We start from the raw sequence: 22336 nt of genomic DNA on the forward strand, positions 1-22336 counted from the left end.
CTGAGCCACCAGGGAAGTCCCAGGATATCACTTTTAAAAACAGAATACGTGATATGAGGAATCAAGAAACTCATGATCTCGTTTCAGACACCCATGAAACCATTTGCAAAGAACGATGGACACTTAGTGCTTAAATAAAGTTTTGGCAATAAAATTGTGAGGGAGACTTCAAATGCTACAGCATTTCAGGAAAGAGAAAATAATATGGAGTCATAGAAGCAGGGAGAAAGTTTCTTGGGGCTCAACTTAGAACTATGTGAATCAATTTTTTAAATTTTTTATTTATTTTTTTTGCGTTACGCGGGCCTCTCACTGTTGTGGCCTCTCCCGTTGCGGAGCACAGGCTCCGGACGCGCAGGCCCAGCGGCCATGGCTCATGGGCCCAGCTGCTCCGTGGCATGTGGGATCTTCCCGGACCGGGGCACGAACCCGTGTCCCCTGCATCGGCAGGCGGACCCTCAACCACTGCGCCACCAGGGAAGCCCTATGTGAATCAATTTTAATGCTAACTCTTTAATGGCAAAAAGCCCAAGTCTTAGGGTTGAGCCATTCTGGTGTAAGAATTCATAAACTTGAGACTCATCCTAGAAGCGGCCAAGATGGTGGAGTAGGAAGGCCCTGAGCTCTTCTCCTCCCACAGACATACAAAAGTTACAACTATCTAAAGCGCAATTATTGATGAGAACCACCTGAAGGCTAGCAGAAAAGATATTCTACAACTGAAGATATAAAGAAGGAAGCACAATGATACAATTAGGAGGGTCAGAGATGAGGTATACTAAAGACCCATACTCCAGGGTAGGTGACCCACAAGTGGGAGGATAATTACAACTGCAGAGTTTCTCCCCCGAAAGTGAGGGGTCTGAGCTCCACTTCCTGCTCCCCAGACCCAGGGGTCCTGATCTGAGGAGACAAGCCCCCAGAACATTTGGCTTTGAAGGCCAGTAGGGCTTACTTTTGGGAAACTCGGAGGGTTGGGAGATATAGACTCCACTCTTAGAGTACACACAAAGCCTCATATGTTGCAAGACACAGTGCAGAAGCAGTAGTTTTAAAGGAGCCTGGGTCAGACCCACTGGCTGATCTTGGAGAGCCTCCTGGAGAGGCAGAAGGCAATTGAGACTCACTCTGGCGACGTAGACACCGGCAGCAGCCATTTTGGGGAGCTCCCCCACGAGAACACTGGTGCTGCCAAGTGTCATTTTGGAATCCTCCTTCTAGCTTATAGGGTCTGGACCCGGCCCTGTCTGCCAGCTGCTAGGGACCAGAACTGGGACACTGCAAGCCACGCAGCTAGCTAGGTGGGGACACAACAGGCCAGCTTCCCTGGGATTCAGCTGCCCTGGAACCCAGCCTTGCCCACCAGAGAGCCCAGGATCTGTCTCCAACCCGTGTCCACCAGTGGGCCAGCACTGGCCCCGGGAACTGGCCTCACCCAATAGGAGGTGGTCACCAGCCCCAGGACCCCATGGGTGCTGGCTCTACCCACCTGTGGGTTGACACCAACTCTGGAACACCTAGGGCACTGCCACCAGAGACCCTGGGACCTGGCTCTGCCCATCAGCAATTCCACTCCTGGGTGTTTAACCAAAGAAAATAAAAACACTAATTTGAAAAAATACATACACCCCCTATGTTCATTACAGCGTTATTCACAATTGCCAACATATAGAAGCAACCTAAGTGCCCATCAATAGATGAATGGATAAAGAAGATGGGGTAGATATGGGGTATACCATATATCACAATGGGATATATATCACATATCACAGTGAGGTATATATCACAATGGAATATTAGTCATGAAAAGGAATGAAATCTTGCCATTTGTGACAATACGGATGGACCTAGAGGGTATTATACCAAGTAAAATAGAGAAAGACAAAAATACTGTATGATTTCACTTATATGTGGAATCTAAAAAAACAAATGAACATAACTAAACAGAAACAGACTCAGAGATAGAGAACAAACAGGTGGTTGCCAGAGCGGAGGGGGGTGGGAGGGGAGAGAAATAGGTGGGGAGATTAAGAGGTACAAACTTCCAGTTACAAAATAAATGAGTCATGGGGATGAAATGTAGTGTGGGGAATAGAGTTAATAATTATGTAATATATTTTCATGGTGACAGAAGCAACTAGACTTACCATGGTGATCATTCATTTTGAAATATATAAAAATATCAAATCAGTGAAAATTCCCTGGCGGTCCAGTGGTAAGGACTCCGCGATTTCACTGCCGAGTGCCTGGGTTCAGTCCCTGGTGGGGGAACTATCCTGCAAGCCACTTGGTGTGACAAAAAAAAAAATCAAATCACTATGTTGTGTACCTGAAACTAATGTAGTGTTGTAGTGTTGCAGGTCAGTTATACTTCAAAAACAGACAAACAAACAAATTTATAGAAAAAGAGATCAGATTTGTGGTTATCAGAGGTGGGGGGTGGGGGAGAGGGATTGGATTAGGTAGTCAAAAGGTACAAATTTACAAGATAAAGAAATACTAGGGATATAATATACAACATGATAAATATAATTAACACTGGTGTATGTTTTATATGAAGGTTAAGAGTAAATCCTAAAAAAAAAAAAAAGTAAATCCTGAGTTCTCATCACAAAGAAAAATATGTATTTTCTATTTCTTTCATTTTGTATCTATAGGAGATGATGGATGTTCACTAAACTTATTGTGATAATCACTGCATGATGTATGTAAGTCAAATTATGATGTTGCACACCTTAAACTTCTACAGTGCTGTATGTCGATTACATCTCAGTAAAACCGGAAGAAAAAAATTCATAAACTCTTCTTTTTGAGGTAACTAGTTCTATGCACCTGGATACTGTTGATGCTAGGCATTTGAAACTAGGGCTAATGTTTGTGGGTGGGTTTTTTTTTAGATTATTATATTGTACTTTTTAAATGACTTTATTGAGGAATAATTGATGTACAATAAACTGCACATATTTAAAGAGTACAATTTGATGAGTTTGACACAAGTCTATACCCGTGAAACTATCAAGACAATCAACATAATAAACATCCTTCACCTCTCAAGATTTCTTTGTGCTTCTTTAAAAGTTATACTTCCCAGGCAACCACTGATTCATTTTCTGCCCCTACATATGAGATTGGATTTTCTAGAATTTTATGTAAGTGGAATTGCTAATGTCATGCTGTTTTAAATGTTAGAACTTCTTTGCTTTGGCTGCTTCTGGTCACATCAACACCACACATGAGTTGTGCTGCTTTGGGGCAGCCTCCATCTGAGGCTTGGCAAGCCCCCTGCAATCTGTGCTGCCCCTCACCCCGCAAACCCTGCTCTAGATGCCACTTCCCTACCTCATTTTAGGTGACCTTTCCCTGTTTCCTAAAGCCATAAAGGACCCAGGAATTCTTACATGATTCTTTTCCTGCAGCTCCCTGGTTGTGACCTTTCTAGTTTCTCTTACTCTAAATGGATAATATATGTTACAGCCCTGATCCTGATGGGCAGTTCTTCAGCTGGGCCCCAACCACACGTACTATGCTCCTTGGCAGTTAGTGAGGGCAAGTGGGGATTCAGATCCTGCCCCATCTAGATTTCCCAGCGCTAGACTGGCAGACCCTGAGTGTGTATATGTGTGTGCATGCGCGCGTGTGCGTGCGAACATATGCATGTATATGTAAGGGGGATGCATAAGGTTCTTACTATATAAAGTTGCAAACATGTTTTATATAAAGTTTTAAATACATTTGAGCATATTTATTTTGGAAAATCCAGTGCTCAGTCCTTCAAAAACTTTTATTTTTACTGTACAAAATAGAATCAAATACAAAATAGTATTTACTCCAAAATTTCGTTATTTCTGACTTGTCAGTCTTTTTATAACATGACAGAGGTCCCATTAAAAAGTTTCTTCAGTCTAATCTAAATAATTTCAAGCTAATCCATATCTGAAATGTGTTTTATTTCATCTTTCATATCCTTAATCTCAGCTCGGACTATTGTTAAGTTAGATATTTTCTCTTTTAAGAAAGCAATTTCTTTCTCTCTTTGTAGTAAGTCAGTAACCAATCTCCCAATGCGTACTGTTAAATCATTTACCAAGGGTTCCAAGCGGGAAAAGTCCTTCTTTAGATTATACACCTTTGGTTTTAGATCATTTGCAAAAGTCACTGTCTTCAGAACTTTAGCTCTGTCACTTTCTAAGCTTAAAAATCTATCTGTGTGCTTGCTGAAATCACTCTGTAGCTCAGAAAGTATCTTCTTAACAGAGTTAATTCTTTGTGAATTGTCAGATGCTGTCTTTCGGAGCATTGTTGTTCGGTCAATGCTACTTGAAAGAAGATCACCTATGTTTTTTACTGTATGTTTTTCTACTTTTTCTATTTTATTTTCTAGTTCTTGAACAGAATCTGTCAATGATGTTACATCAGTTACTACACCTGAAATACGTCGCATATCTGTTTTTACAGTTGTAATCTTGAGACCGACATCTTTTGCCATGGAAGTTGTACTTTGGTCTACTTTTGTAACATCTTCAGAAACAGTGGTCAAATTGTTGTTCAATATATCCTGCTTTTCAGTTATTCTGTTGGACCAAGTTTTCACTTCGTAAATCTCCTCCTGTAGACGCTTTAGATGAGTAATTATTTGAAAAGACTTCAATTGTTCTATGATAGCTTCAGACTTCTGACACTGTAAGAAAATATAGTACCAGAATAATTAAATGGAGTGAAAGCTTAACATTTAAAATTCAACTTAAATTTTAGGTGTTATTTTAAACTATAAAGTTACTGCTCTTCTGGAAAGCATTTGGTAAAAGATGCATCAAGTGTATTGCTAATGAATAGGAAGGGAAACATTGAGGAAATTTCATGTGACTGCAAATGGCATTTTCCAGTTATTTTGGCACCACCAGTCCTCTGCATGGTGACAAAATGAGCTAAATGAGGGGAAATGATGTATCTTCAGTTGCTGGAGAAGGGAGGAGGAAGCCCCCTCTAGATGAGTTTCGCTAAATTTGGGGGGGTCAAACAAGACAACATGACTTCTGAAATGCAAGTTTGTTTGTAGGTACAAGTGCTAGAATGAAGGGACTTTATTGTCCTATTACTTTTATGAATACTTTCCTGGGGTATTGAACTAATTCCATTCAATTAGTAATCCTTAAGTTCCTAGTGTGTTGTCAGGCATGTGAAGTCTGAGGAACATAAAGATGAGTACAGCTTCGGTTGTGGCTTCAACTCAGTTCAGTAGTTTAATAGAGATGATAAATATGTAAAAAACAAAACAACAAACAGACAAAGCACTATCTCCAAGGTTCTAAAATTCCAAGATTCCAAATACAAGTGATTCTCAACTTTTGGATGTTTCAATGCCATCCTCCTTCCCCAGCATCCATTGAATACTGATGTCTCTAAATTGTTTTGGTTTAACTTGGACAAATCAGCTGATGAACATTTTGAGCCACACAACTGCCTGGCAACATTTCAAGTTGTTATTTTTGTTGTTGTGTGCATGTGTATGTGTGTTTATATAGCAGTTTTGGGGAAGTTGAGTTATTTTATTGTATTTTTAATATTTGAATTTTTATTGCATTGTACCATCAGTTAATAAAGTTAAGAGGGAAAGGGGAATATTAAAGTGTTGATTATAGTGATAAGATGGGTAAGTATCATAAATAATACAAAATTGAAAATTAAAACATACATGCATGAGGTCTATCCATGTTGTCACAAATGGCAGGATATCCTTTCTCAAGGCTGAATATATCAATGTATCACAGTATCATGTTGTACACTTTAAATTTACACAATGTTATATGTCAAATTTATTTAATTAAAAAAAATAAAACACGTAGGAATTGTCAGGTTTCAATTAAGTTTCAATCAGAAGATTAACTTAAGCCTGTGCGCTGTATGCTAAACTATGAAGAAAAAAAATTAAAGAACAAATGTAAAATACATTGTCAAAGCCTGTGTTGTAACACAGATATACATTGTGATTACATTGAAAAAAGAAATCCCATTTATAACATGTAAGTCAGTTGTTCCACTTTGCACTTTTAACTTTCAGCTTGTTTTCTAGGAAAGCATTGTTTTATTTATTTATTTTTATTTTTTTGCGGTACGCGGGCCTCTCACTGTTGTGGCCTCTCCCGCTGCGGAGCACAGGCTCCGGATGCGCAGGCTCAGCTGCCATGGCTCACGGGCCCAGCCGCTCCGCGGCACGTGGGATCCTCCCGGACCGGGGCACGAAGCCGTGTCCCGTGCATCGGCAGGCGGACTCTCAACCACTGCGCCGCTAGGGAAGCCCGGAAAGCATTGTTTTAAAGTGGAGATTGTCTATAGCTTTCTACTAATAATCAAAACCATCTTGATTCAACAACGTTTACTGTGCACGAATAGGAAGGAAATCAAGCAGTGAGTGCAAAACCTTAAATTTTATTTTTTAGGGGAAAGTTTTGCAATAAATTGTATTTGCTGAAAGAGATTTTCAAAGGTGAAAGGAGAGGGCTTACTTTCATCTATTTCATTACTAGGTTATCATTTATTAATGTATCTAATCTGGTAGAGTTGAGATAGCTTAACAGCATTAAACAAGACATCTCAGAAAGGGCTAAATTTATTCTTAGAAGTATAAGATCATTAAGAAACTGTTAGTAAGCCTCTTTGTCACACTTGGTAGGCTATAAAAGCAATTTATTACTAACTTCTATTAGTCTTCACTAAAATAGAAACTCAATACAGTATAGGAGTAGCCTAGAAATTGTTTCACTGAATTATGTTTAAAGATTACAATGGCTTGTTTAAGCTATTTGCTTAAGATGAACAGAAGAGTTGGAGTCTATTGGTAGCTTGAAAGATTCACCCAGTAATTTGAATACTTACTAATATTCCTGTTCCTATCATATGAGCCAGGTACTAAGCTAGATGCTGCCCTGCAATGTTAAATGTTGTCTGGATCTACAAGCAAAACAACGTGAGTCAAGGGAATGATTTGTGGGTCCAATCAGCCTTCCAGAAACTTTGCTAAAGGATCTTTGGACTGTACTAAGGGATCTGGAAATTTTATTGATCTCTAAAGTTTAAAACCACTTAAAGCCAGGAGAGATTTTAGAAATTATTTGGTACAATTCCTTCATTTTACAAATTAAAAAACTGAGCCCCAAAATAAAGTGCCCAAGAACACAGAGTCAGTGGCAAAGCCTAGATTAGAAGATTCTATTCTAGGGTTTTTTTCTCCTCCACTGCTTTCTCACTCTTCCCTAAACATTTATTGATTCTTTCTTATGCCCAAGGCCCAAATCATTTTAGGTCACAGTTACAACTTTTGAGGGACTTACAGTCTAGTTTAATGGCAACATAGTAGTGGGCGCATTTGACTGAATTATAGCTTTCTGAATTCTCAAGATAGTTCTACTGACAGCTGATTTCTTGTGATTTTTTTTTTTCCCTCCCTGGTTGAACAGCAGCAGGTTGCACTGTATAGTGGGAGGTCAGTGGCCTCTGGAATTGGACAGACTCAGCAGTGTGATTGTAAGATTCCTAATCTTGCTGAACCTCAATTTCCTCATTTGTAAAAGGGGTCTCATAGCTAGCAAAGCTGTGGTGAGAATCTGTGATAACACATGCAAAGTGCCTAGCACAATGACTGGGACAGGGTAGATACATACTCAATACATGGAGCTGTTAGGATGATGACGAATGTAGGCCTCCTAGCAGTGTGACACATAATAGGCTCCAAAATGTCGGTTCTATCCTTCCCTGCTCTGTAAAGCTGGGATGGAGCATTTTGATTTGTGTTAAATTAGTAGTTCATAGCTGAAGTGACACAGATACTGGGTGAATTTGCAGAGCTTTTGCCAACTGTGCAAATATGAGGTAAATCTACAGAGAAATGCATTAAAAATTATGTTTGGTGAATATGACATCATGTTAATCTTTGGCCAAGATTATAGATTCACACAAAGACCTACAATTAGATTAAAATTAAAATAATGCCATTGGAGATTCCCTGGCGGTCCAGTGGTTAGGATTTCACGCTTTCACTGCCAAGAGTGTGGGTTCAATCCCTGGTCCGGGAACTAAGATTCTGCAAGCCGCATGGTGCAGCCAAAAAAAAAAAAAAAAAGCCATTAACTTTGTATCTTACAAATTTAGTTTTCTATCAATCCATACAGGCTAATAAATCAACATTTTTCATTATAAAATATAAAAATACACTTAGTCAACAGCTTCTCATCTTTAGGCAAAATTTAAGGAAATATTACTACAAATATACTTTTTAACTTTACATTGAAGGGTTAAGAAAATTAGGTGTTTGTTTTGTAAAAGTGATTTATATGGCTAATTAAGAAAATGGACACTACTCTCAGAAACTTAATGTAAAATTTATTATTAATTACAAAGATACAAAAATGTGTCTTAGGATATGGTAATCTTCCTTAAAGGGAAAACTAACAATGTAATTTAATATTTGATACACAGGAAAGTTTTTGAAATTTCAAGTATCTTTGTTAAATAAATGAATTTAAGAAACAGAGGAAGACAAACTAGGTACATCTAAATCTCTCTAGTGACAATTTTTTATAGGAAAACCCCTGAATAAAGGAATATATACATGTGTATATACATGTACACAATATTTTCTCATGAAATACTTGTAGAAGGGCAGTTTTTGTTTCCCTTGTAATTGTCACTATAGAGCACAGTGGCCACCTTATTTCCATTTATTTTCTGTAACCATTACTATGGTACATACCGTAGTTAATAATAATGATGTGTCAAATCTGGTGACACACCAATAAATAAATAAATAAATAAATAAAAGTAAAGAGTACAAGAGATCACATATGCCCTGGCAGGATGGAGGTTGAAACGACAAAGTTCCAGTTAACTTTATAATCTATTTTATTAGCATGCAAATAAAAGCAAACAAATACAATTTTGTTAGTATACACAGACAAGAACTTAGATATTCAGAAGTCAAGAAATTTAATGTTAATATTCTAGGAATTAATGCTATGCCTATGACCCACGGCTGTCTACCATAGGCCTTCCTAACCCCAAAGTAGAACTTATTTGGGATTTTTCAAAAAATGTACAGATTTACATGATAAAACCACCTGACCACAACTATCTTTTGTAACTGACTTCTTTCAAGTTCTTTGTGTTTAATTCCACTGAAATTGCATTATAAAACTGGGACTATAGTTGGTTATTGGCAAGAAGAAACATGTTGTTAGAACAGCACTTTCAAAGGCAGTTAACTCAGTTTTTTCAACACCAACCTTGGACACCCTTGATACATCAGTTTACCAATAAAAGTGTTATGTGCTTCCCCAAACTTGCACATTTCCGATTATCATTATTGCAAAAATCTGTCTAGACCTCCCCTTAATTTCATCTCAATATGTCCATGTCTTATTCTTTCTGACTGTATTATATAATTTTGTGTAAAATAAAATCACTATGTAAAACAAATTTGGTTGGGTAATTAGTTTGGGGACTCTAAAATAATGACATATTTTAGTTACCATAATTATCACATCATATCTCATTATGCTGCTTTTTCTTCTTTAAAATAGGCCACAGGCTTATTAGTGTATTTTTATTGCAAGTAGAAAATTTATCTAGAGATCATGTACCTAGCAAACACAAGAGTCTGTAACACAGTTAGAACCTTAAAAAAAAACAAAACAAAAAACGCCCAGGTATACAAAGATATTCCCAAAGTCCATACTTCACAGGATGCACACTTAATTCATAGGGAAAACTTTCAAAAAGAACACATTTACTCTTTAAAAAAATTTCTTACAAGTATCTATAACAGTTTAGAGCTTTAACAAAAAGTAAAAATGTTTCCCAGTCTCCATAGTTTTCAAAAAGTGCATATTAATTCATAGCAAAGCATTCCAGGCTCTCCCTCAGGCATGTTATCTTTTATTTTAGACAAAATTCCTATAAACTTGGTTGTCTGGATTCTTAGCCTGCAGTAAATTGCGAAGGAAATGAAATACTGGCTGAGGTGAAAACATTACTGATCAACCTGACAGTAAGATCAGGTCAGTGGGTCACTTTTTCAGGTGACAGAAAAGGTATAAGAAATAGAAGGTTTGAAAAATAGCAAACTGGGGTTGAGTGAGGAGGTAAACACCCCTCAATAGCTCCTAGGGACATTAATATATTTGGGTCCAATATGACAGATGAAATTCACAATAATGTCCATTAATTATTAGAAAAACATTTAAAAATATTAAGTATATTGCTTCAAGAAAGTAGAGAAATATATATTTTAGAAATGTTTCTATTTAAAATGGTGAAAATGAAATAAGTTTTATTGCTTAAAAAGATAAGCTTTGACTCTCTGGATAACACATCTGTGTGGACACCTCACTTATTTTCCAATAATGTAGGGTAAAGTGAGGCATATCAAAATAACTCAAAAGCATGGAACTAATCAGGTTATGTATAATAATGTGGTTCACCAGGATAAATGTAGTTCATTCAAAAATCACTATCAATTCCTTTATTTTCTAGATTATATTCTTCTGGAGTCCCCTTTTCTCTTGTACTTGAATATACTATAAAATCATGAACTTTTCCTTTTAGAACATCCAGTTCATTCTGCATCTTTAATATGCTATTATCATACTGAATTCCTTCAAGGGTTTTCTGCATCTCCATTATTTCAGATACTGCTTTCAGCATATCATCTTCCATATTAAACATCTGAAGAGTCAAGTCTTCCATTTTCTTTTCTGTCCCTATCAGATCCTGAGAGACTCTGAGAACAGAGCGAATAGCATTTTCAATTGTTGGCAAATGTGTCTTGCATTCTTCAGCTTTGGGTTCGTAGCTGGAAAGTTTATTAGTCAGGTCTTCATCTCTGGCAAAGAGAGCATGCTGTTCCTCCTCTAACTTTTCAAGTGCTTCTGTGTCGGAGCCAAGCTGCTCCTCTACTCGCAGAAGATCCTCTTCTTCTTGTCTTTTTATAGTTCTAATATTTCTTAGTGTGCTATCTTCCAAATCTTTTAGCCTTTCAGTGAGCAATTTTATTTCTTGTTCAGCTGAGTTAATTTGGACAGTAACTTGAGAATGTATATGTTTTGATTCTGATTTGAAAATGTCTGTATTAACATTCATTTCTTCTAGGCTTCTCTTCCAGAAATCTGTGACGTTCTGGAATTTCTCATTAAGGCTTTGCATCTTTTGAGTGAGCATCTCTTCACTATTCTGAATGTCATGCATGATACTTTGGAGGCTGGATACTTCCTGCTCAAACTGGGTCACCAAAGACATGGATGATGTAGCTTCCTGCAGGATACTTTCAGTAGTTGCAAGCTGCATTTATAACACAAAACAATTCCCAAGGCTACTTAATAACTTTTATATTAGGGAAACATACTTTAACAATCACTTGCCAAGTTCAAATTCTGAAGATGTCTAAAATATCCAAATACATAAGAATCATACAGACAAAAACAATTGTTACATATTTAAGCTGTTAAAAATATGTTTTAAACACATTTAATAGATTAGCACTATGGTAGAAAAATACGGTTGTCCCTCATCCCTAGGTATCCACCTGTGGGGCACTGGTATTCCTGTGGATACCAAAATCCATGGGTGCTCAAGTCCCTCATGTAATATTTGGATGGGGAACCCACAGATACAGAGGGCCAACTGTATACACCTGAACTTATAATCCTAAATATTTGTGCATTTTCATGGAGGGATATTCAAAAGAAAAATAATGTTAAAGAAGCCTGAAGTATATCACATTTCCTTCTTTTTTTATTCCAATGGAAAGCAACTTAGCTGTCATTTTAATAGTTATTTAGCTTTTTAGAAACTGACTTAGTTATAAAATTTGTTAACTTTCCTAAGTTCTATGATTCTGGAAGACTTTCTGCCTGAAAAAAAAAAATTTGTTGACTGACCTCTTGCAGAAAAGTTACCAGAATCAGATCTTATAACTATCACAAAGGCAAAAAGTGAATAAAAAATCAGTTTACAGAGACAACTGATGTCAAACAGTAAAGTGTTCTAAGTATCTATAAATTATGGTAAGCTACTAGCATCTCCTAAAATGTCTAGAATATAGAAGGACCAGGGTGTGGACCTCTTTCTTAGCCTATACTCACACAAAGATAACAGCCTTAGAGACTATAGGAAGGCCTAGAAATGATCGTTAATTTATCAAATGTTTGCAGCATTATGTTGAAGACATAATACTGTACAAGACACAGTTCTGCCCTTAAGCAGCTTAGTTTACTTGGGGAGAAAGCAAAGTCTACATGCGCTGTGACAGGGAAAGAGCTATGGAAGCACTTACATAGGGCATCCAAACCGAACTTCGATGATCAAGGAAAATACTATAGAAATATTATCTAACAGCTGCTTCTAGTTACTTCCTCTAAATCATCCTACACACTACAGCCAGATTTAAAGTTTTAAAAACTGCTATGTACACCATGGTAGAACATTAAAAACCCCTTAACGTTTCCTAACACTTCTAGGAGGAAGTCCTAAATTCCATAACTTCTCTATATGTTAGCCTTCCTTCTTTGTCTAGCTAAGTTCTGTCCTTCCTTCAAGGCTCACACCAGGTGTCAGGTTTTCAGTGCAGCATTCTTCCATGACCCTAGCCATGAGAGCCTGAACTCCTGTAGAATCTATCATATTACATATTTGCCACTTATTTGGCATTTAGCGCATATAATTCAAGAATTCTTGAGTGTTCGCTCTGTGCCAGACCTTGTGCTAGACACTGGATATAAAAACAAAGATACAGTATAGTCCCTATACTGATGAATTAGCCAGGAGAAGCTATGAGAGCTTCTAAATTCCTTAGGGGAAGAGACCATGTTTTATGCCTTTTTGTAGTCCCCGTATCTCAGGGTATAAAGAACATGTTTCTTGATATTTAGGAAGAAGAATGGCCAGAAGCCTCCTGGGTCCACCCCAATCAGGACCTGAAGCAGTTCCAGGTGATAGCTGGGAACAATGCATAACAGTATCACTCTGAAACCTTGTTTAAAAATTATTTTTAATGTATACATGTAGCTATAATACAATCTCCTTTAAAAACACCAACTATGAGAAATACTTGTACATTGGTAATAGTGTTATGTTTAGTTGTCTTATTAGCAGCATCTTGCAGAGACAAGCTTATCTTAATCCAAGGTAATTCCTTGTTTAGGCTGTTCACCAGAGCATCACTATAACCTGGAGGCAGTATAACCCAGGAGACTCCAATTATAAGATCAACTTTTCAGGATAACAAAGGTCTCAAGACTTAATCTGCAAACAATAAGTGACTAGCACACCACAATAGCTAGCATTTATGGGCTGCCATTATAGTCTAATAGTTTTTCATTTTTTACAAAAGTTAATATCTTAAATTTATTACTGCTTGGAAGTTTTCAAAGAGCTCGCATATATATTGTATCTCATCTGATCCTTACACAAATCCTGATATTCTCATTTAATAAATGATGAAATAGAGGCCAAGAGAAGTTAAAGTGATTTTTCCAAAGTCACACAGTTATGATGAGAGCCCATGTCTAGTTGTTTTCCCCTCCTATTGCATTAAGCTGGCCTTTAGGGCCAGCTTTGTAAAGAGTCAGCTATTGTTAAACTACTCCTAGGGCAGACTGGCAGAGAACGAACTATGTGAAGACAATATTTCTTGGATCCTAGGATGATACTTTAAATGTCTGCTTCAAAGGCATTTATTTATTTACTTTTAATTGAAGTATAGTTGATTAACAATCTTATATTAGTTTCAAGTGTACAACATAGATTTACAGATTATACTCCATTTAAAGTTATTGCAAACAAATGGCTATATTTGCCTGTGCCATAAAATACATCCTTGTTGCTTACAAAAGCATTTTTGTAATCTACATGAGTTTTATTAAAAACATTGCCCATTATAAAATTGGCCACGTAGTGGAAAGTAAGAAAAAAATGAATATTTAAATTTATGCATGGAGAAGCCCTTAGGTTTACATTCTCAGTCTACCAAACTGTAGATTTAATACAAAAAATTTAGGACACGGACTTCCCTGGTGGCACAGTGGTCGAGAATCCACCTGCCAATGCAGGGGACACGGGTTTGAGCCCTGGTCTGGGAAGATCCCACATGCCGCGGAGCAACTAAGCCCGTGAGCCACAACTACTGAGCCTGTGCTCTAGAGCCCGCCAGCCACAACTACTGAGCCCGTGTGCCACAACTACTGAAGCCCACTCGCCTAGAGCCTGAGCTCCGCAACAAGAAGCCACCACAGTGAGAAGCTCGCGCACCACAACGAAGAGTAGCCCCCACTAGCAGCAACTAGAGAAAAGCCTGAGCACAGCAACAAACGCCCAACGCAGCCAAAAATAAATAAATTAAAAAAACCCCCTTAGGGCAGTATTCCACCTTACAGCTGCTTAGGAGTAATTAGATATTAGAAGAGGGAAACTAGAGGGCTACTGGGGAGAGATACTGAGAGTGATAGCCGACAGGCCAGGCTCTAATCTCCTGTAATATTTGACTTCAAATTCTAATCATATGTTAAATCTTTGTCCTCCTTACCGGGTTCCAAGCTTGCAAGGCAGAGATTCACTAAAAGCATTTTAATTGCTGCCAAATTTTTCATTTAAAAAGGAAATCTTTCTTCAAAATATGTTTTCAATAGCATTTAAGTACATGAAGTTTCTATTTCCTGAAATTTTTTCTATCATTACGTTTGCTCTGATTAGAGGGCTTTCGATAACTACAATCAGTTTCCAACCTGAGCCCTAGGTCAAAATACCAACTCTTGCAGCACCTTCCCAGAGGCCTCTAAACTCACCCTCCATGGAATTCACTGGCACGTGTAAGGGATGATTTTAATCCATGACTCTTATCTTTTTGGGGACTACAGGCTTATTCTGTGCATCAGGCTGCAGGGACTTCGGCCGGCCGTCTATTTCATTTCTATTTTTGCAACATCTTTGCTTACCCTGGGGCCAAGCGCAAATCCTTTTCTACCTTATCACTGAGTAAAGGCTCAGTGATGAACAAAGGAACAAACAAGCCATGTTTCCCAATGATAGCTTGGTCTCTGGTAGCCAGACAAGGCCCACATGATGACTTATTGGTTGCAGCTGACCTTCTCCTGAGACATGTGGTAGTTAAAAATTTTTTATCTGTCTCACATTTCTAAAAATCACAGTAGTAATGCACTTGTATTTGCAGCTTGAAGAAACACAAAATAGACATGGATTTTAATTTTCATTTGTCTATAAAAATCAATATTTATTTTAGGTTAGTCATTCTTATATGCATATGAATATATATGCTTACCAAGTGGAAATAAAGAAAAAAAACTGATGGATCTTAGTCCAAAAAGTGCTACTCCTATTTTAATTTTATATCTAAAGATCAATAATATTTTCAGTGCCCTAGATACTTGATATTTAAATAGAAAATTGAGGTCACGTCAATATGACAATATTGGTCTTTTTAAACAATAACATTTGTCATATATTAGAAAATTCTTGTCCTTTTGAAATGTAAGCTAAGACTAAGTTGGATTAAAGGGAGAATGTGAAGAAGTAGGAAAACCAGTGAGAGTTAAAGTAGTAATGGTCTAAAAGGCAGGGAAAAAGAATTTATCAACTGGGGTAGAAGGGTGGCAATGGGGAAGAAAAACGGTAAAATCTCCCCAAATATGCCAATTAATAATTACCTTTTCTGAAATTAAACTGATTTTACTTTGAAGCCCTTGGAATTCGTTGGTTTCCATTTTCAGTAACTGGTACTGGTTTTCCACCTTTGCAAACTTCTCCGACTGCTGAAATACAAACCTGAAAAAGGGGGAAAAAAAAATCACTACTTCCTAACTCAAACCCATTTAAGTTCGGATGTTAAAGCAGTATTTTATGCCCACTTCTGGTAAGGACAACATAAATTCTGGTATAGGTAGTGGCAGCTTTTATAAGAAGGGAGGAGTGAGTACGCAGTCCAGTGGTTCAATAGCTTCACTGCATATTGGAGTCGCCTGGCAGCTTTACTTTTTAAATTTTTAAAATTTATTTATTATATTTTTGGCTGCGTTGGGTCTTCGTTGCTTTGCCCGGGCTTTCTCTAGTTGCGGTGAGCGGGGTGTACTCTTTGTTGCGGTGCGCAGGTTTCTCACTGCCGTGGCTTTTCTTGTTGTGGAGCACGGGCTCTAGGCGCGCAGGCTTCAGTAGTTGTGGCACACAGGCTCAGTAGTTGTGGCACGCGGGCTCTAGAGCGCAGGCTCAGTAGTTGTGGCGCACGGGCTTAGTTGCTCCGCGGCTTGTGGGATCTTCCTGGATCGGGGCACGAACCCGTGTTCCCTACACTGGCAGGCGGATTCTTAACCACTGCGCCACCAGGGAAACCCTCACCTGGCAGCTTTAAAAAAGTGTAATGCCTGGGTCTTACCACAGAAATTCTGACTTAATTGGTTTGGGATGTGACTTAGATATTGTAAATTTTCAAATCTCCTAGCCAAGATGACAACGACAAGTTGACACTTTATTGTAAAAATGACTTCCACTGCAAGACAAACATTTAAAGATTCAAAACTCAACGGAGAGGTGATTGAATCAAACTCATAAATATCATTAGGCTAACTGTTGCTTATAAAACTGTCCAAAACTAAAATGGAGTTTTTGCATTTTAAACAAATGTTTACAATGTCAGATGAAATAAATTTCTTTTGATGATGGCTAATGTTTATTCTATGAGATAACAGTGAATTAAGTAAGCCCAGGTTACATAATTAGTACAGACTGACTTCTCCTGTGTGTTAATATGAACTTTTAAACAAAACTTCTCGTTATTAGAAAACACTATTATCCTAATTTCAAAGAAGGATGTGTAGACAATTCTTTTCTGATTGGCTATTTCATTCTTGGCTTTTAGGGACCAGCAGACAGAGATGAAGGAGAAAGACGGTCTAAAGAAATGTCTAATTTCAGGAACTAGTTTTATCATCCATTACTCCACTGTTAACCTCATGGATTTATCCTATAGATCAGTGTGTTCATTTAGAATAAAATCATTATTATAAGAGGGATTTCTTATGAAGGTTGATCCACAAAAATTAATTACAGGACTTTCTGTTTTATTTAATCTTTTTAATGTTATCTCCACTCTTCTCTTCAAAATTCAAATATTAAGCAAAAGCTTGAAGAAAACTGTATCATATTAGTGACCATCTCTGATGATAATTTGTAGAGTTTTTTTCATGGTTAGCTTCTCACCAAAATAAAAAAATAAAATTCACTATTTCTATATGTGAATAGTGCATAAAAGAAAAAACAAGTATAAAGTTTACTTAGTGCTAGTAATGAAAATAATCAACAGTGGTCTGTATGATGCTGAGTTAAAATACATTTGTTTTATTTTCACTTACAAGTGCCAGACACTATTCTAAGGGCATTATAAATATTAACTCATTTAACATTAAGGAAGAGAATGATTTTTCTAGAAGCCAAAAATGTACACTAGAGAAGGTGGTTTCAATTGTGAAACATTAATTTTTGAAACTGGCATCCAGATTATGCCCAAGGTGCTTTGTTTCCTTTTTATGAGTCAGAGGCATTTTCTAACAGGAGCAGTTCAAGACCTCCTTACTCCCTATCTTCCTTCGTTTAGATGAGACAACAATTAGGGTCTGCTAAAGGCTACAGCTTCTAGGAGAAGAAAGGATTATAAACAATTCTGGATTAGGGATTTCTATTTCTAGGGTCTTGGCCTCTTTTTGGATTAATATCAAAGGTAGACCGCATATCATACTGGTTGAATGTGAAGCTAGGCAACTTTGGCTCTGCCATTTACTAGCTGTACAAGCACCTTGGGCAAGTTATTTAACTTACCTTTGCTAGTTTCCTCATCTGCAAAGTGGGGATAAAACTACTTAGTTCATAGGGTGTTGCAGAGATTAAACAGGTTCATATTAATAAAGCTCTTAAAGTGCCTTGAACATAAAACGTGAACTATTCTCTTTACGTACCTTGGCCCTTTCTTTTGAATTGCTTTGCACAGCTGCTTTTCCCATCCCTCTGACAAGCCTAGAGTGGTAAAATGGATCAGGGCTCCCTTCTACTTAACACTTGATAGAAGCCCCAGGCCTGTCACACTTTGAACCAGGGTTGGGTTTATAGCAAACAAAGGATGAAGTGAATGGATGAGACCCACTAATAGGAAAAGCAGCATTCTCTTACTCTGTTTTGGGGCCTCTTTTCCCTATCATAGATAAAGATCTTGAAGGTATGGATGTATGAGAAAAGCACCCGGATTAATTGGCTACCTTAGTGTAGGCTTTACAAAGGGAATCTTCCTGACTTCTTCATAATCCTTGCAGTTTACAGAGAACTCATATAGATTCAGGGTCCTGTGGGAATAAACCATGTAGTTCCTTGGAGTCTTGTCTCTGCATAGCTCCTTTAGGAGGCCTAGATGTCAGACAGCTGATGGAGGATTTATATATACAGGATTTTTCTCTGGCTCTGTTTCAACTTAGTAATGAGAAACAGTCAGTATCCATTTAGCTGTATGTTTCATACAGCAACTTCATTTTCAGCATAATACTGAAAGTTCAGGAACACACAGACCATATTCCATTTTTAAAAATCAAGGTAATTAAAGGATAACTGTCTTTCAGATTAAACTCCACTAACAACAAAAGCTGAAAAATGGGGTTAGCCAAGATTTTACTGTATAAACGATTTATAGAGAAAGTTGTATTAGAGAAAAAAAACCCCTGAATTATCTGATGGTTGAAAAAGCTTTTGACTTCTGATACATAATTATCACAAATGCTATGACAAACTTTTATAAAGGCAATTAAAAAATCTGTTGAAATTTCCAGAAGAAACTTAAAAGTTTTACAATGGAACTTCTAGTTGACTAAATTTCTATGTAATAAGCTTTTAAGGTTTTGTCTTGTTTAGTACCTTCATAAATTTTAAAAACTTTTTGAAAGCAGAATGTCTTCAATCTCTTACGTGGAAAATTTCCTTAAAGAGTTTATAAATGACGTATGCAAACCAACACTCAGGCCCTATAGTTCTGGGCAACTGTTATCTCCAACATCTTATTGTCAGGCTGACAGAAGATGATTATCAGGACTTTGTTTAATAGAGAGATGTTCAAGTACCACCCTTTTGTTGCATTATCTCTGTTTATTTTCCAAACAAGGATCCAAACACTAATGGTTTGAAGATACTGAAATAGTGATGCCTTGAAATCAACCTCGGACAGTGCAAGGGTTCAAATCTCTGCCCCAACTTAATCAGACAAAATTAGAGTACTCCTAAGCTGTATTTAGGCACATATATTCGATTTTGTATTTTAACAACCAGAACAATGTCAGTACAATAGCATGCAATCAAGATTTGATAGACCAATCTTTAGGTGCTAATCCTAGTGGTAAAAATGTCAGTGGCTTAGTTATAATTCCAGTGTGCTGAGATGCTAAATGTTTGCATTTTCTTTTTTTTTGCGGTACGCGGGCCTCTGACTGCTGTGGCCTCTCCCGTTGCGGAGCACAGGCTCCGGACACGCAGGCTCAGCGGCCATGGCTCACGGGCCCAGCCGCTCCGCGGCATGTGGGATCTTCCCGGACCGGGGCACGAATCCGCGTCCCCTACATCGGCAGGCGGACTCTCAACCACTGCGCCACCAGGGAAGCCCAATGTTTGCATTTTATTTAGAAAATTCCCAAATTTACCACGAATACATATGTGCTATTGTGACCAGAGTATTTATACTTCAACTCTTGTCGCAAAAGATTTCACAAGAGCAATTAACAGTCATTTAATAACAATCATTGAATCTGCCCATTTTAGAAATAATCTTTGAGCATTGTTTTATTATTTTGCAAAGACACAGTTCAAATAAAATCTTCCTACTTGAATATAACTTGTTTGTATCTTTACTGCAGGCACTAACAGTAAATTCCTGAGCTGAAGTGTCTGCTTTTCAACAGTTGTTTTCCTTTATAGATTCCTGTTAGTGTGTTTTCCTAGGACAGTAACTAAATTATTGAAAAGTTGAGCATTTTCTGATGTAATTTATCTCATATGAATATGAATCTTTGGATGAGAATTAACAAATTCAGTAACTAAAACCAGTTGTATTAGGTTCTAGAAAGAAGCAACATATATATTTTAGCCTACTAAGTTCTAGTACTGAATAACTTTCCCAGCACAAAGTTTTTGATTTACCTGAAGAAGGTCATGCAATATAAGACATAAAAGCAGTTTATTTAAAACAGTAAGTTCTGTACATTTATTCTTTTAAGATCAAAATATTCCACAAACAAATATATTAGTAAAATAACAATTTATCTCTTTTTGGAGAGAATATTTAATAATCAACATTTCACTTTATTGTAACAAATCTTTTATTGACTGACTGACTGAGGATGAGTCATCAGTAAAGTATACTTCAAAATTTACTAGCATCAAAAATGTTCTAGACCTTCCCTGGTGGCGCAGTGGTTAAGAATCCACCTGCCAATGCAGGGGACACACGGGTTCGAGCCCTGGTCCGGCAAGATCCCACACGCCACGGAGCAACTAAGCCCGTGAGCCACAACTCCTGAGCCTGTGCTCTAGAGCCCGCGAGCCACAACTACTGAGCCCGCATGCCGCAACTACTGAAGCCCGTGTGCCTAAAGCCCGTGCTCCACAAGAGAAGCCACGGCAATGAGAAGCCCGCGCACCACAATGAAGAGTAGCCCCCGCTCACCGCAACTAGAGAAAGCCTGCGCAGTAACAAAGACCCAAAGCAGCCAAAAAAAAAGGAAAAAATGTTCTAGATGAGAGGACATCCAGGGTTGCTTCTAGAATCCAATTATTCTTGAAGATAAATAGCTATCTTCTAAATACTTCAAAAATCAGTGAAAATGGAGGGAAACTCTAAAGAGTCAGTCTTGTTATTAAAACGAAATAGGTTAATCCTAAAGAATATGATTGAGGAAAACAAAATAAGTTGGTTTTAAGGTTATTTCTTAATATTCATCTTTCCTATGACATCAATATATCGCTATTTGCTTGGTTTAAAAACTATAAGTTTTTAGTTTCAGGTGAACAAAAGTGTTATACTAAAACTCAGTCTGTAACTTAGGAACAGACTTAACGCATGCACAATAACCAAAATAAAAGCTATCTTCCAAAACTTTATATTATCATGCACGTTTGTTGCTTTAAGATCATAATGAATTCTTTTAAGGTTGCAAACGTTGCCACTAGGCATTTATGGGGTGGGGCAAATTTGTCCCAAATGCACAGCGGACAGGAAGTAACGGGTTCTAAAAACGGGAAAGCTTCTGTCCTGTACAGGCGCTTAATGAAATTTGGCCGAATCTGCATTTCTTAATGGTTAACGTTCCCAAACCTTGGCCTCAGCTCCAGCTGGGCGATCGAGGCACGCCAGCAGTACAAAAATAAATTACGAGAAACGAGCGAAAGTTAAAATAAAGGTTGGGCCGTCCCTTCCTTGGGGTCGATGCTGAGGAACAGAAGCCGCAAGCGTGGCGGCTAGAGGTTAGCGGGACGCCGAGCCGGGCGGGGCCGGGGCAGACGCGGGACCCAGAGAAGAGAGGGCGACCACGGGAGGCCGGACACCCGGGCGGCCTCGGACCACTTACCAGGCCAGGCCCAGGCACGTCCCCAGCGACAGAAGGCTCAAGCCGGTCCGGGGATCCGCCCAGCCCCCGCCTCCACCGCCCCGACCCTCGAGGCTCTTCCCGTCCTCGCTTCGCTTCCCAGGCTCCGCTGGGGCTCCCTTGGGCGCCGACCTCTTCCGGCTCTTCCCCTCAGACATGTCTGGAGGTCCTGAGGATGACAAACCCGGGGCTGCCTCTTCACCCTGGGGTAGCGAGACGTGGCCTCCTCAGCCTCCGCGGGAAGGCTCGGCGGTGACCGCGCCCCGTTTCAGACTTGGCACCGCCCAGAAACCAGCCCCCTTCCTCTCCCGGCCATCCTCCCTGCTCCACAGCGTCTCCCAGCCACCCTCTTTCTAGTTCCTCCAGCTGGGGTAAGCGGCAATCCTACTTCCCCAAACTTCTGCGTTAACGCTGCAAAAGCGAGGAAACCGTGGCACCCAGGCGTCTGCAAGCCGCCGGGACGTGGGGGGGGGGGGGGGGGGGGGCGGGGCAGCGCGCGTCGAGCGCGCCGCCGCCTCGGTCCGCCCTTCGTTGGAGCGCGGCGCGCCCCAGTTGGTGCGGCGGAGGCTTTTTTCTGCGCGCGCGGGCACTAGCCGGAACCGGAGCGCGCGCGGCGACGGACGCCTGGAGGGGTTCCGGGTGTGTTTCTTGGCTCGCGCGGGCCGGCGTCG

The 22336-nt window shown here is 38.8% G+C and overlaps 1 protein-coding gene across 2 annotated transcripts; it reads right to left on the reverse strand.

The window, feature by feature from the left end:
* Positions 1-3731: 3731 nt before the first annotated feature.
* On the reverse strand, positions 3732-22313 carry IKBIP (IKBKB interacting protein). 2 transcript variants are annotated; one of them, XM_027107266.1, is made up of 3 exons: positions 21648-22143; positions 15708-15825; positions 3732-4678 (listed from the first exon to the last, which is right to left on the reverse strand). In XM_027107266.1, exons 1-3 carry the CDS (start codon positions 21821-21823, stop codon positions 3923-3925), a joined length of 1050 nt encoding a protein of 349 aa, XP_026963067.1. In that variant the 5' UTR covers positions 21824-22143; the 3' UTR covers positions 3732-3922. The 2 variants fall into 2 exon arrangements, with proteins under 2 accessions (XP_026963067.1, XP_026963066.1); XM_027107265.1 differs by lacking the exon at positions 3732-4678 and adding an exon at positions 8878-11328 and having other exon boundaries at positions 21648-22313.
* Positions 22314-22336: the final 23 nt, after the last annotated feature.

The sequence above is a fragment of the Aethalodelphis obliquidens genome, unplaced genomic scaffold, assembly GCF_003676395.1.
Source record: "Aethalodelphis obliquidens isolate GAN/ISIS:26980383/991018 unplaced genomic scaffold, ASM367639v1 scaffold8, whole genome shotgun sequence".
In the NCBI taxonomy this organism is placed as follows: domain Eukaryota; kingdom Metazoa; phylum Chordata; class Mammalia; order Artiodactyla; family Delphinidae; genus Aethalodelphis; species Aethalodelphis obliquidens.